This window comes from Microcaecilia unicolor, chromosome 12 (genome assembly GCF_901765095.1).
Source record: "Microcaecilia unicolor chromosome 12, aMicUni1.1, whole genome shotgun sequence".
Taxonomy (NCBI): Eukaryota; Metazoa; Chordata; class Amphibia; order Gymnophiona; family Siphonopidae; genus Microcaecilia; species Microcaecilia unicolor.
The window spans coordinates 31,134,858-31,150,282 of NC_044042.1; the positions used below are offsets into that span (position 1 = coordinate 31,134,858).

Below are 15,425 nucleotides of genomic sequence, written 5' to 3' on the forward strand. Positions count from 1 at the left end.
TTATTTTCCCACATAATGTATACATGAGTGAAAGATAATTTACTTATGTCTGTACTATTTATTTGAGGCAGTTCAAAGAGGCAGATAGATAATGAAAAGATTGAAACTGAGGCTGGAGAAGTTTAGTGATAGAAATAGTCTTTATTCTCACCAAGTGAAACTTCCAGCTGGTGCACACATCAGTCAAATTCTGGGTTCAACGGACCGTAGCTTCGCCCTCTGACTGGCGTCGGGGAAGGACTCCGACTTCAGCCCAGATTTACATTTCTTTTATAGTTTTTGCAGTCCATACAACTCAATGGAGACAGAGACTTTTTTTTTTTTTCATCTGTGAATCATACTTAATCGCAGGTCAGGTGCCCACCTGCCCCTCCTTTCTGATATTTCTTAATAACGTCAATTTCCGGACTTGTAAACATCTCTCCTAATATAGAGAGATCAGTTTTTGTATCTTGTGACTCTGGATGCCATCTTAACTGCAACAGACTCCATTTTCTGAACCAAACTTTTTAGGATTTTAGCCATCAATTCCTTGATCTTGGCTTTTGCACTGCTTTTGAATGTCACACTAAATTCTAATAAGGCTTATCAAGCAGTCCTGCTTCTGCAGGTGCTCAGCAACAAGGCCATCATCAGATTTTTAGGCCTAGTCACTGCTTTTCAGCAGTTTAAGCTATGTAACTCTCAAGCTGGGACACATATTAACAACGTGTTAGGATTTACCCTGTGCCTCTTTTTAGAATATGCCTAAAAGGATGTGTATATCAATTCCAACTATTGCCAATTTGTGCTGATAATTGGTTATCGGACAATTATCACTGATTGGCCCATTAGTCAATTAAGGCATGCATGTAAATTGGACGTCCATCTTATATAGAATCCGGTGGATAGGGGTTGAAGATAATCTCATGAGGCATGCTCCGCTGCTTTCCTTGTCTTGTAATCCCACTTGCCAGAGCTGCAACGCCCCTATCCCTCCTGGATTGCTGCTTAGTAATGAATCTGCTTTTATATATTGTCTTGTACTATATAGTATTAAAACAACTCATGTCAAACACGATATTAAACAGTTATTTCCTAAAATACAATTAACCTGCACTTTAGATGAAATGTAATTTAAAAACTTAAATCAGTTTCCTCCAGTGCAATTATGCAGCTTCATATAAATGTCAATCTTCCTCTAAATCACAATTTTGAATAAGGCCACGTTTTCAATGGTATCCTAAAACACAAATAATGATTAATGGGTCTTAACTCTAGTGGCATGCCATTCCATAATAATGGGCCCATATAACAAAACACAATTCCTAGTGGTTGAAAGCTGGTGGTGCGCTGAAGCTGGTCCATATGGCTTGCGAGAGCTGTTTGTTAACTTTTTAAGACTTTTGGGAGCCGGTTGTTAAAGTAGGCCCTCCGTGGCTTCTTTAATAACCATCTCCCAAAATTTGAGCTTGGGCCCCGTCCTGAACTCCCTTTTACTTTGCTGGCAGGGATGCTGAGCCTCGCCAACCAAATAAATGGAATGCCACCGCTACCCGCTGCTTATTTCTGGCTCTGCCAAAAACAAAAGTAGAGTAAAATGGGAGAATCTATATAGTGGAGTTTATTTGGGCAAGGTCTCATATTCTAGTAGCAGAAGTTATTAGATGTCTTCATGGCTGCTAACATTCTAATCATTGACACATGCCCACCCTCCTACCATAACTGAAGCTACGTAACACACTAATATTTTTTTAACACTTATGACTCTTGTGTTCACTATTTTTATAATTTTTTGGCGTGCTACAAGCTAATTGATCATATGTTGGCTAGAAATGACTTAAGTCATTAATTCATAACTTATCTGAATGTCAGAAGACCAGCACACCCCAACAGGAGCCTGTTTCGCCCTCCTGGCTTTTGTCGAGGGGAGTTTACCGTGCAGTCTCGGACTATCAGATATCTATCACCAACCTTCTGAGCAGTATGCCAGGACTTCTCACACATGCATCAGAGCATGCACGAGAAGTCTCCCCAAGCAGTGGGGGCGGCAGCTGTATATTTATTTGGCTTGCAGGGCTTGGCATCCCTGCTATCAAAGGTATGCCTAGCACACCAGCATGTGGGGGTGGGGGGGGGTGGGAAGAGGAGTGCGTTGCCCCCCTGCCCCTTCCCCATATTGCAGGGCTGCCTACACCCAGAGAGTGCGCCCATTGTTAAATTTACCAGCACAACGCTATTTACAGTTGACCTGCAGCCAAATTGGGCAACTGCAAGTAAAGACTGTTGAGAGAAGCACACCGATCTGGAGGGAGTATATTTCACCAAACTCCTAAAAGCAAGGCTTTGTGAACCGAACATTAAATTTTAAGTTACTCTTGTGATCCTAATAGGCAGGCAAGGACCACATAAAGGGATTCAGATGTGTATTTTATTTTCCTTGTTATAATTTTACTGTGAAACCCAATGACTGAATGAATAGCTTTCTTAATGGTTGCTATCAGTATTGCTAACTAATGGTAGAAAACCATGATTAATACCTGTTGCCTGGAACAGTGGCACCCTGAGGTTAGACTGTCAAATCTATCCTTTAAAATCTTTTCAAAGTGACATCTAATGGTATGATGTCACCACCCTTGTATTCATGTTACTATTCTTTCCAAACCAACAAAATGTTTCACTACTGCTCCAGTGAATATACTTTTCCACTTTTCTTTCTAGGTCAAAGATATACAGGGAGACAAGAGAAATACACAGAGAGGTTAGAAAGAATTCCATATGCGTTCCCCCACTTCTTACAATTGATCTTATATTGTTCACCTTCCATTCCTTGTGATACTAATAGACCTGCAATTTAATGCGAGTGTTTTTTCAGACCCCAAGGGTGCATACTATCTGGTGCAGGTGATTTGGTACTCTTTAGTTTTGTCAACTTGCTCTATTACATCTTCCTGGTGAGCTCTTTCTGTTGCTCAGCAGCAAAGACCATTTCTGGCATGGGTATCTCCCCCAGAAGTCTATGCAAAAACATATTAAAAACAAACCAAAATCAAAACATGTATAAATAGGCAATCTGTAAAAAAGAAACACTCATCCTATATAATAAAACTCACCCTCAACGTTCTGAAGACACTGACGTCAGTGAAGCCAAGCCACTGACGTCACTTCCTTCAAGACAGGTTCGAAGGGTTCGTGGTGGTGAAGCCACCGAAATCGCCAAGTCTCCAGGCCCCGCCCTCACGTCAAACGTGATGACATCGAGGGCGGAGCAATGGCGTCACAACGACAAAGGGGTCGGTAGGTAGGGAGGGAGAAGGGGGGGGGGTGTTGGGGAGGAAAACCTTGCTAGCGCCCGTTTCATTTGCTCCAGAAACGGGCCTCTTTTACTAGTAAAGCAATAAAAAACTTAAAAAGTATATATGAAATAAAAACATCATAACACTTTTAGGTAACTGTGTCATTTTTTTAATTTCATATATACTTTTTAAGTTTTGTAATGATTTATGAGTGTTTATTTTTACAGACTGCCTATTTATTTATACAAAAAAACCCAGTATGTCTCTCAATGCATTGCACAGGCTGCCAGTTCAACCAAGCAGTTGTTCAGTATAGTACACAGCCTACTGCAACCCCCACAACAGAACCAGTCTGCCCAGTCTAAACTGAACTGCAATGATTTTGCTGCATACTTTGCCAACAAAATTAAAAGTCTCCACCAGGATTTACAGGCAATCTCACCCAGGGCTAAATTTAAAACTCTATGTCTGATTTTCAAGGCCCTTAAAGGAAATGGCCCAGAGTACCTGAAGAAGAGGATGATCCTCTATACACCCCCCAAGGACACTAAGGTCCTCTCAAGGACTATCATTAACCACATCCTCTCCAAAAGACATTACACGATGTGATACACGCAAGCGAGCCTTCTCCGGAGTAGCCCCCACACTCTGGAATGCACTCCCTGAAAGGTTTAGCTTAACACAAGACTATCTCTACCTCAGGAAGTAGGTGAAAGCTTGGCTCTTCAACCAGGCCTTTAATGGAAGACGTAACTAACTTGTTAGTCTCACTCACACAAGGAGTGACACAGGCTGCACATACTGCAGCAAGACATGTTTATCTACTCCTACCCTAGCTGAGATAATATTTAATCATCTCTTTGACCTCATGTGCACCTTTCTTTAAATTACTCATCTTATTTTCTAGCTCCTCTTACCTATTTGTTTCATCTTTGCATATTATTATTATGTATTGCACTTGTATCCCACATTTTCCCCACCTATTTGCAGGCTCAATGTGGCTTACAAATACCTGTCATGGCATTGCCATTTCAGGGTAAAGAAATACAATTGATGTTACAAAGATGTCAAGAATAACAAGGTTAACATATCAATATAGTCAAATAGTTATAGAAAGGAAACAGTTATAATCAGGAGTCGTGATGGTATATACCCTACACTGTCAATTAAAATGTTCTATTACGTATTGTGTTGCCATTGTAAGTAGTATACTATTTTGTATTATTTGAATATTTTTACTGCTGTAATTGTCTATTGCTCATATTTAATTTATTCTTACTGTACACTGCCTTGAGTGAATTCCTTCAAAAAGGTGGTAAATAAATCCTAATAAATAAATGTTTTGATTTTGGTTTATTTTTAATATGTTTTTACATAGACTCAGCCTGAGGCAGGCCAAATGGGCCAAAACACGGCTGTGTCGATCTTGGTTATTGAACAATAAACTTTCAGACCCTTTGGAACATTGTCTTTGTATTTTTTTTCCGTCATCTTCGCTGTTCTCATGTGTATTTTCAAGTCTGCGAGGACCTTGTTTCTTCTGTGAGTACATGGGTATCTCCCAAACATTTTCAGTAAGGCTGAAGAAAATGTTTTTCTGCTACAGTTTTATCCTCGGAGTTCCCTTTTTATCTCTTGGTCATCTAATGGTCCAACTGACTGCCTCCGACTTCCTGCTTCTAAATGTACTTCAAAGCTTTTATTGTTTCTGGATCTACAGCAAGTCTTTTTCAAACTCTCTTTTGATATGCCTTCTTAACACTTTACACCTAAATTGCCATTGCTTATGCTCCCTTCCATTTTCTTCACGTGAATCCACATTCCTTTTTTTTTTTATCTTCCATTTGTACCCCGCACTTTCCCACTCATGGCAGGCTCTATGCGGCGGGCAATGGAGGGTTAAGTGACTTGCCCAGAGTCACAAGGAGCTGCCTGTGCCGGGAATTGAACTCAGTTCCTCAGTTCCCCAGAACCAAAGTCCACCACCCTAACCACTAGGCCACTCCTTTAACCCTTTCACCATGCTGGCAGTTGTTTGATCTTTGGAATAATCTAAATTTGAGCTTCTAAACCTCATATAAACTCTTAAGCTTTGTAACCACTCCTTTTAATTTTTCCCCTAAATTCCTCATTTTATCATAGTCTAAGTCAGAACATAAGAAAAGCCATGCTGAGTTAGACCAAGATCCATCAAGCCCAGTATCCTGTCTCCATGAGTGGTCAATCCAGTCCTGTAGATCCCAAAACAGAGATCTAAGAACATAAGAACGCATGGTTTTATGATTAAACCCTCCAGCAGGAGCTTTCCGTAGTATCTTCCTTCTAATGATTAGCAAATCAACCAAACCAAAATAGCACTAACTCACACAGCTATACCCTGCCCATGTAAAGGAACCACTGCAATTATTACACCAGCCCCAAGAACACCAACACATCTCTTATTAGAGGTTGGAAAATGTAGCAGGCTGGAGTGCTATAAATTTTCATACAACATACACTAGCAGAATCCCTCACTGTGGTCACAAGTACACACAACACAGGCAGAAAGTCACAAATTCAGAGCAAATGGCATCAGTAAAACTGAAATGAAGACCCCCCCTGAAACCAAACTCTGCATGCAGTGCAACACTGGTCAAAGAGAAATGCATTTCCTCTTGCTTTATGCAAAATACAAATATCAGAGATGTACGTGTCTAAAGCTGAAAAACCTGAAGCCTTCCTTCAAAAGAACAAGCAGAAAAATTCTGTATAATCCTTGCAGAAACAGCGAGAACAGCTGGAGTGGATGAGTAACCTAATGGTTAAAGCAGCAGGTTGAAATCCCACTGTGGTTCTTTGCGATACTGGGCGAGTCCCTTAACCTTTCATTGCCTCAAACTTAGATTGTGAGCCCTCCAGGGGACAGAAAAATACCTACTGTACCTGAATGTACACCGCATCAACAGATTTTAGGCTTGCAGGCAGTATATAAGAAATTAAATTAAAAAAATACTATATGTAGCCTGTGACTGAGTCAGAAACAATACCAAAAATCACTAGAACCTGGGGAATATTTTAATTTCTTTCTGAATGTTGTAATTCTTTCCCTTTAATACTATATGTCTTTATAGAATAGATACAGTCTTTCCCTTCAGCCTAAGTAAACTATTATAACATTATGCCCACCTTGCCTGTTTAGCAAGAATGTTAGCAGACAGAGAGTGAGCATGAATTTCAAGTGTAAGCAGTCAGCATATAAATTGGACTTCAGCAAGAGATTCTCTGCACGATGCCTACACGAACCTAATAAGTAGATTTTGAGGGTGAGCAAAGGTTTTTGTCTGGTACAACTTAAAGGCTGGGGGAAGGGAGGGCTGAAAAAAGAAATGGCCATGTGGTAAATTCACACTTGCCATGTGGCCATTTTGGGAGGAGAGAGCACTTATCAACACCCATTGAGGTGGCAATAAGGGCTCCTGCGCTCACCCTGCTGTAACCAGGCAGCGCACAGCACTGCCCGATTACCACCAGGTAACCCCAGCAGTAAAAATGCAGAAATGGTGCACGCTGGGGGCAGAATTACCATCGGGCTGCTGCAGTAGCCTGGCAGTAGTTCTGGACTGGCATGCGGCAAGCCTATTGCCGCACGCCAACCCTTTAGTAAAAGGGGCCCCAGGCCCCTAAAAAAAAAAAAAGATAGCTCTCTCAGCCTTAAAAGAAGCTGACCAGATTTGGACATTTCAAATATGGGCACTATAGCATGTGTACTAATTCTCCCAACACTTTTAGTTTTGTTCATCCTGTAACTAAAAAAAAAAAAAAAAAAAGATACGAGTTGAAACACTTGTCAGACTATAATATGGCTAGAGTTATTTATGTGTTACTTTGTCCCTCTCTATTACCGTATGTTGGTAAGAGTATCAGAGCTATAAGAACCAACATGTTAGAACACAAAAGTTGCTTGAAATGCAAAATTGTGACTGCCGCATTAGTGGAACGCTGCATTGAGTATAATCATTAATTTCAAGATCTGTCTTGATACCAGCAGGATTGAATCGAGACTTTGATCTAAAAGTTTCTTGTGATTTTTCAAATTGTCTGAATAAGTGACAGTCTGTTCCCCCCCCCCGTTTCCTTCTTGTCTTCCTCCTCTCCTTTGCCTTATAAGTTACGACCTTAATTCTGTTATCTCACACCTATTGTCTAACATTTGTACATGTTACAGTAACTTTAAGAACTGCATTCTTATTTTGGATTGTAGTTGATGGAACATTTGTTATGCAACACATGTGATCTGTTACGGCAAAATAATATACAATTTTTACTTAGGTTTTGCTCAAACCTTTTTCAGTATTGCTCAAGGTGAGTTACATTCAGGTACACTGGGTATTTCCCTGTTTCTGGAGGGCTCACAATCTAAGTTTGTACCTAAGGCTATGGAGGGTAAGTGACTTGCCCAAGATCACAAGGAGCAGCAGTGGGATTTGAACCAGGTACCTCTGGATGTCAAGACCAGTACTCTAACCACTAGACCTTGAGGTGGTAATGAAAAACTTGCTTTTGTATCTAACATCTCAACTTTTTATATTTCCCTGCAGAATAATTTTTCATACAACTTTGTATAGTTCACTACAGTCACATATACGATACAAGTTTTAAATTACACTTTTTTTTTACAGTATATTTGTTGTTGATATATGATTGTAAGTTACCTTAAAGTGAAACTTTGGTATTGTAGATTCCTTTGATTTAGCTGTATCTTTTTGAAACTTTTAGGTTACCATAGCAACCCATTTTTTACATTCACTCCTAATTTATTTATTTTTGTAACCTTTTTGATTTTGCACACCAACATCATTTGTTTTTAATAGCCATTCAAATTCATGTATTTAGTTTTATTTTCTTCCTTGAGCAGGTGCAAGGTTCTCAACCATGTTATTTTCTGACAGTATGCACAAGAGGTTATGACTGCACTGGTAAGATTACATTTTACTTTACTTACAGTGTATTTTAAAGCACCAAGGGGCCCTTTTACTAAGTGTCTGTAAGCCCAACACAGGTTTACTGCTCTGCAATCGAGAACTACGGCCAGACAAAATCAAATCTTTCTAGTCGATAATGCAAAGATTGGTCTTTCAAGCAGCTATTGGCAACATTGTTATCCTTTGCATTACCAACCAAAAAGATTTGATATTGGAGTTTTTGTAACCCATTTATTGTTAAAGATTCCTGAAGCAGACTGCAGGCCAAAATACAGTACTGTGTTGAGTCTTTGATCAATAAACCTTAAGTATCAAGGTGGTCATCCTCATTTCTGTAGTCCATGGTCAATGTCCCACTATCCTCTTACATCTGCTTCTTCCCGTGGGTTTTCAGAGTCCTCCACCTAGGTGGATTTGTGCTGCATGTCTTTTTTCAGCCTCTTTACCTGCTGCAGTAAATAGGGCCTCAGTGCATGGCAAAAACAGCCCTCGTTGCTAGCGCAGGGCCCTTTTTACCTCAGCTGCAGTAAAAGGACCCCTGTGGTGGTATCGAGGTGGACCTTTTTACTGCAGCGGGTAAAAAGGATTTTTACATTTTGTTTACGGAAATGGCTGTGAGGCAAGTTAAGCACTTGCTGCAAGGCCATTTCCTGGGGGAGCACAATAAGGGCTCCTGCGCTAAACGGGCAGGATTTCCACTGGGTAAAAGCCCCTGGCACTGAAAAAATAAAATTATTTTTTGAGCACCAGAAACAGCACATGGCACACACTAGCACTATCTGGTTTTGCCGCACACCATTGCTGTGATCACCCTACCGTGGCTTTGTAAAAGTGCTTCCAAGTTACCAGAGTTTTAAAAAAAATTTTTAATACCACACGTTTTTGTGCTTCATGAATGTGTTAAGATCACACCATAAGTGAGGTTCAAAGTTCATTTGATAGGTCAATACTAACAAATGGTTTGAACTTGTGGAGGAGTGGCCTAGTGGTTGGGGTGGTGAACTTTGGTCCTGGGGAACTGAGTTTGATTCCCACTGCAGGCACAGTCAGCTCCTTGTGACTCTGGGCAAGTCACTTAACCCTCCATTGCCCCAGGTACAAATAAGTACCTAAGCCGCATTGAGTATACCATGAGTGGGAAAGCACGGGGTACAAATAAAAAAAAACGCAAAAAACTTCAAGTCTTTTTACATCCTTAGCAAGATACAGCCTCCAAAACTGAACACAGTACTGAAGTGGGGCCTCACCAACGACTTGTACAGGGGCATCAACACCGCCTTTCTTCTTCTGGTTATACCCATCTCTATGCAGTCTAGCATCCTTTGAGCGGCAGCCACCGTCTTGTTGCATTTTTTCATCACCTTAAGATTCCTGGACACCATCACCTACAGGTCCCTCTCCCGAGCTGAACTTACTAATCTCTCCTCCTATCTAGTACAAGTTGTTTTGAATTCTGCACTTCTTTGCATTAAATTTTATCTGCCAGACCCTTGACCATTCTTCCAAAGTTTGGAAATCCCTCCAGGGTATCCACTCTATTGGCTAGCTTTGTGTTAATAGCAAAAATGCAAACTTTTCCTTCTAACCCTTCAGCAATGTCTCTCACAAATATATTAAACAGAATCGGCCCAGCACCGACCCCTGAGGCACTCCACTACTCACTTTCCTTTTCTCCAAACGGATTCCATGTCAGTCAAACAGTTTCCAATTTAGTTAACCACTTTGGTGAATTCAGCCCTTTCAGCTTATTCATCAGTCTTCTGTGAGGGACCATATCAAAGACTTTGCTTAAATCCAAGTAGATCACATCTAGCACATTTCCTTCATCCAGTTCTTTGGTCACCCAGTCAAAGAAGTCAATCAGATTTGTTTGGCAGGATTTTCCTTTGGTAAAGCCATGTTGCCTCAGATTGGCTTCTATCAATTATATAATGATGGTTTTACCAGGTAATTTAAACAGGCTGGAGGAGGGTTTCTTTTATGTATAGAAGATTGCTAATTTAAAAGTGGAAGGGGGTTATATATGGAAACATCGCTTTGACTTACCCCCCCCCCCCCCCCCATACCTAGCATGCCCCTGTTGCCACCCCAAATATTTATCTCAAGAGACGCCACTGCCCCCATCAGAAACCTTTGCACTTTCTCTGTATTACAGTATCAGAAGTCTCTGTAATCATTGCTCCCACCCCCTCCTGCAGAAACACTGTAACCTTAGCCCTTAACCAACATTAGGGGCGCCAGTGCCACAGCCTCTTCTCTTCCTTTTCTTTCCCAACTTATCGTCGGAAGCCCCGTACAATCCTCCCACAACAACCAGGAGCCCTTGTTTTAACTCCTCCCTTCCCTCCTTATCTTTGCGCTCTGGTAGGCTGGCACTATTTCCCGCCCCCTGCATTATCACGACTCACTCCCCCGCTCGTTACAAGGATACTGCTGTATTCTCCCAAATCTGCCCATGATGAACAACCCACTCCCCTCCTTTTTCAACCCCTATCCAATAGTCCTCTGAACACAAACCGACAAAAATAAATACCTCCGTCTCAGCGCAACAACAGACAGACAACGCCGTTACTGCTACCTAAACTCAATTCACCTGAAAAGTTTAAACCTCCTTGTCGTCATCATCATCACCTCCCGTTACGTCACTTTACGGCGTCCACACTTTTAAATCTCGACTTCCTGGTGGAGACGGAGCTTCTTACAGACCCCGCCCACATGTCGTGATAGACCAATCCAAAGCGTTAGTTCTGTTCCGGTTTTTTTTTTCAGCGCGCGTCTCTTTTTCTGTTGGCGTTTGAATTGTCCAATCAGAAAGCTGTTAGATGTAGGTTGCTGTCGCAGCAGCCTGTAATCGTCACGACGAGCATGGAGGTTTGAGTTGCTGGGTTTATGGCGACCTCTGACCCGACTGCGACCTTACAGCAGTGACAGTGAGGTAGCAAAGTGCCATGCCCACCCATGGATGCGCTTCTTTTGGTTGTGCATGGCCTTGGGATGGCTCTGCAGCTCCTCTGTTTTGTGCTCGATGTGAACTTTTGGCTGGTTTCTACTCTGCTGACCATGTTCTTCTGGGGTGTTGCGTTTGTTGCTAGCCTGCCTGGTGCGATTTGGGCAGGGGTCACCTGCTGTTGGGCCACAGTCATGAACTCCATGCAAGCTGTGGCCAGGAGCTGCTCTGTGGGGTTGGAGGGTCTCAAGGTGGTCGGTCATCTGCTGTGCCACCTGTTGTGCCGGAGCAAGGAGGCTGTGCAGCGAGGGTTTCTGAACGTGGTGCTGTCTGGCCAGGCGCTGGCCCAGCAGACCTGTGACGTCTGTACTATTGTTGTGAGCCTCATCACTTATCTTGTGAATAGCCTCCTGAACGTGTGTCTGATCGGAGCCCAGCACATGTGTGCTGTGGTGCTTGGGCTCTGGGACTCTATTGTAAATCCATTTATCAGGGGCACTGAACTTCTGTCAGCTTTTATGTCACACTTATCCAGTAGTGCCATTGCCATGACAATCCTGATGTGGACTCCTTGCCAGCTGGTTTTTGAAATGCTAGCCTCCACGACCAAAGTGCTCCTTAACCTTTTTTTCCTGAATCTGTATGGTTTGCTGTTACTGACTTTACTTATCATCATTAGTACCCTACTTATAAATCCTGAACTCACTTCTCGGGTGGTAGAACAGCTATCTGCATACTTCACCACATTGCCTTCTTACAGGTGCCTCCAACACAACATTGGGCGCCTTTATCGAGGACTTCTTTTAAGTCTGGCGATAGTCAGGAGTTCAGAGGCTTGGCACAGTATATCTGCAACAACTGTCAGAATAGCCAGCTGGAACAGAGCAATGAGAACACCTCAACAAGCAAATCGTACAGAAGAGTTAGACCCTGAGGCCACCCACGACCAGCAGGTAGACCCCCCAGCCAACCAGCGTCAGCCGGCAACGTTCACAGACCACCAGGAACCACAGAGAGCACCAAGAGCTAGCCGAGAAGTATCAGTAGCCAGTCTTGGAAGGCAAAGAGCATCAACTGCCTATCAAAGACTGCATGCAGCACCCAGGGTGGGCCCTGAACGACGGATTGCAGAAGGAAATGAGGGTCATCAAGGTATTACCACTGAGCAAAGACCAAATGTAGACCTAGCCCCAAATACAACTCAACAATCGCAGCCAGCAAGTGAGGAACCAGGTACATCTCATTCCAATCCTTCTAGAAAACTGTCATTGAATGCCTCTGATAATGAGCAAGCATATGAGAGCAACCCCTGGGCACTCTTAAAGGATCAAGAGGAGAGAAAGAAGTGTGTTATCTGTCAGGACCATAACAAGACTGTCTTGCTTCTTCCCTGCCGGCACCTCTGTTTATGCTGTGAGTGCACAAACATCCTGCTGCAGCAGCCTGTGTATCAACGAAGCTGTCCCCTCTGTCGGCAGGCGATCTTGCACACACTCACTGTATATCTGTAAGGAACCTTCAGCATAGTCCCATCATGATATTTCAGTGTGAAAGGAGGAATGAGCAGAAGTTATGCCAGCTTGTGCTTGCCCTATCTGCTTGTTCTTTGGCTTCTTCAAACTCTTGCCACCGTTGGCTGAAATGCCAATCCCAGTGGAACTAATAGTGGAAATGGGGTTTTAGGAGGTTGTGTGACCACTCACTGGTTTCTGTCTGTAACGTCCATTTGTGAGAAGTAGTATTTCATCACTTTACTGCTTTGGAAACTATTCACATAAGACTGTCATACTGCCTCTCTCCAAAAGAGACCACTGTTAACTGTGATTTTTGGTCACTGGAGCAGATGTTTTGGCTCTAGTTTTTGGAGGGATTGCTGCATTCTACAACTTATCATGCAGCTTAGTTTCCGCCGGTAGGATTAGTGCTTCTAGAGACAGAAAAGATCCAAGTAAGAAAATTAAGGCAAAGGGACTTCCCCCCCCCCCCCAACACACATATACACTTAAGTGAATACTGTGTGATAAGGTAATTAGTCCCTGGTGCACCATCAGATAGAAGCCATGACCTGCCAAGAATTTGTCATTGTCTTTTGAAAGGAAGGAGCGCTAAGAGTTTTGTGGCAAACCTTCCAACATTAACTAAATTACAAATCCTTCCTGAATCCTGCCAGGCTGACAAAGGGTTACATATAGGGCACACTGTGAATGGTAGTAAAATAGGGAACAGAAGCTGCCCCCTTCCTTCTGAAATGCACATAGATGAGAGAGAGAAAGTCCACTAGAGGAAAAAAAAGAGAGGTACATGCAATGGAATGGTGAAACCAGCATACATTTGATGGGGTGGGGGGAAGCTATACATAAACTGGACTAGAAGAAGCTGGGAAATAAAGAGTAGAAGGGCCAAGTATGCACATGGGTAGAATAAAAAAAGCACATACAAAGTGAATGAGAGACATGCACAGAGGGGAAAGTGGGAGATGCATATGCATAGAAAGGTGAAGATCTCTCTGCCTACATGGAGATGAGGGAGATGCATATGCATAGAATGAAGTGAAGATTCTTCCCCCTCCCCTTGTACTCGCACGCACACACACACAAAGACTATGGAGATGTACATGCATGCATACAGTGTTGAAGATCTCCTGCACATATACAAACATGGAGATACACATGCATAAAGAGTGAAGATTCTCCTGCCCCCCACCCACACTGCGCTAGGGTGATGCACATGCATAGTGTCATCCCCTGCCCACTGCACTTATACAAACACAGAGAGACAGGGAGATGCATATGCATAAAGTCAAGTAGTGACGATTCCTTCTCCCTACTCTGTTATTTTTATATATATATACCCACACACATACATGACAGACTATATACAACAAAAGTTGATAAAATCATTTTTATTTTCATGCTTCACCGGCCTCTAAGCTCCTTGGCCATCCTCCCAACCTAGGTCTGAGTGCACCACCTTTGTCCCAACCCTACCAGATACGAGATCCAAATTTGCTGCTCCCTTATTACTACTACTACTACTTAGCATTTCTATAGCGCTACAAGGGTTACGCAGCGCTGTCAAAGTGCACAGTGCTATGGTCTGAATCTTGGGGCAAACTGGAAATGGTTCTTTTATTGCTGCAACTGTGGGTACTTTTGGGAGGAGAAACCCTAGACTTGTAATGTATAGTGTAGTGCTGCGAAGGTAGGGAAGGGGGGGGGGGGGGCTATTGATACAAATTACAGTTGAATCTCATGAACAGATGTTATATAAGCACTATGGGTTTCTCTTCACCAAATGATTTCTAGGTGTCTAGTTCTGACCCCAGCTTATTCTACCATCCCTCTGCTTTTCCCCCCAGCTGGTGTTTGTGTTCTGTCATCTTTCTCCCTCAGGATTATTGTTCTCATCAACTTTCTCTCCAGGTTTGTTCTCCATCTTTAACCTCCTCCCCCCCCCCCAACTTGTTTTGCCTTTTCTTCTCTCGCTGCAATTTTCCCTCAGCTGCTGTCACCCTATGTCAATATGTTCACTTATGTCATTATCTTATGAAATCTAAATGTTTAAAGAGTGAGTCAATTTTCAAAGGGATCTAGTCACCCAGGGCATTCAAATTGCACCATTCAGAGCAGCTAAATGTGATTTCCAATGTGTATTGGGTGGCTAAAGGTAGCAGTGGCATAAATGAGCCCTTCTGGGTTGGTGGTGGAGCAGGGCATTTTTAGCTCTGTGCTGGCGCTTTCCAGCGCTTATCTAACCTGCAGCTGTTACAGGTGCTAAGTCTGTGAGTCCTCTTCCTCTCCATAGGTTTCTCTCCAATGACTGTGTGCTCTGGTGGGAGCTAAGCCAAGATGTCCCTTCTGTCTGCCGCATGTTGCCCCCTCTGTGCTCATCCTTGGCTCTACACTTCTTGTTCTCACAGCTGTCTTGGCCTCTTAGCACTCTGTCGTACTCTTTTTCCATAAAGATGTAAAATTAAGCCATTGTTTTGGCTTCAGCTCAGTGATCTAAACCCTTCCGTCCCCTCCCCAGCTTACCCGCTCTTGCACATTTCCCAGATTCATTTCAGATCTTTCATAATGTGATGAGTCACAGCGGTGGAAAGCAATTTGTAACCCCGTTGGAACAAGAACTCTTTGTAAATAAAATATTCTTTTTGTAAGAAATTACATGGTTTGGTGTTATCTCGGGCTGGGGGATTAAATCCAAGATGCCTCTAACATTGTTTCTTGCATATCATGACGT

General features: G+C 42.7%; 1 protein-coding gene and 1 long non-coding RNA gene across 2 annotated transcripts; both read left to right on the plus strand.

Moving 5' to 3' along the window:
• Nucleotides 1-11,080: 11,080 nt before the first annotated feature.
• RNF26 (ring finger protein 26) lies at nucleotides 11,081-13,159 on the plus strand. Its single transcript, XM_030221782.1, has one exon. The coding sequence runs from the start codon at nucleotides 11,195-11,197 to the stop codon at nucleotides 12,692-12,694; it is 1,500 nt and encodes a 499-aa protein (XP_030077642.1). The 5' UTR covers nucleotides 11,081-11,194; the 3' UTR covers nucleotides 12,695-13,159.
• Nucleotides 13,160-15,336, plus strand: LOC115482185. The gene is made up of 2 exons (XR_003944041.1): nucleotides 13,160-13,677; nucleotides 13,727-15,336. It is a non-coding gene; the product is annotated as an uncharacterized LOC115482185 (long non-coding RNA).
• Nucleotides 15,337-15,425: the final 89 nt, after the last annotated feature.

Coding starts and splice junctions, on each gene's coding strand:
- RNF26 (XM_030221782.1), top strand. CDS start 11,195: ATGGATGCGCTTCTTTTGGTTGTGCATGGCCTTGGGATGGCTCTGCAG.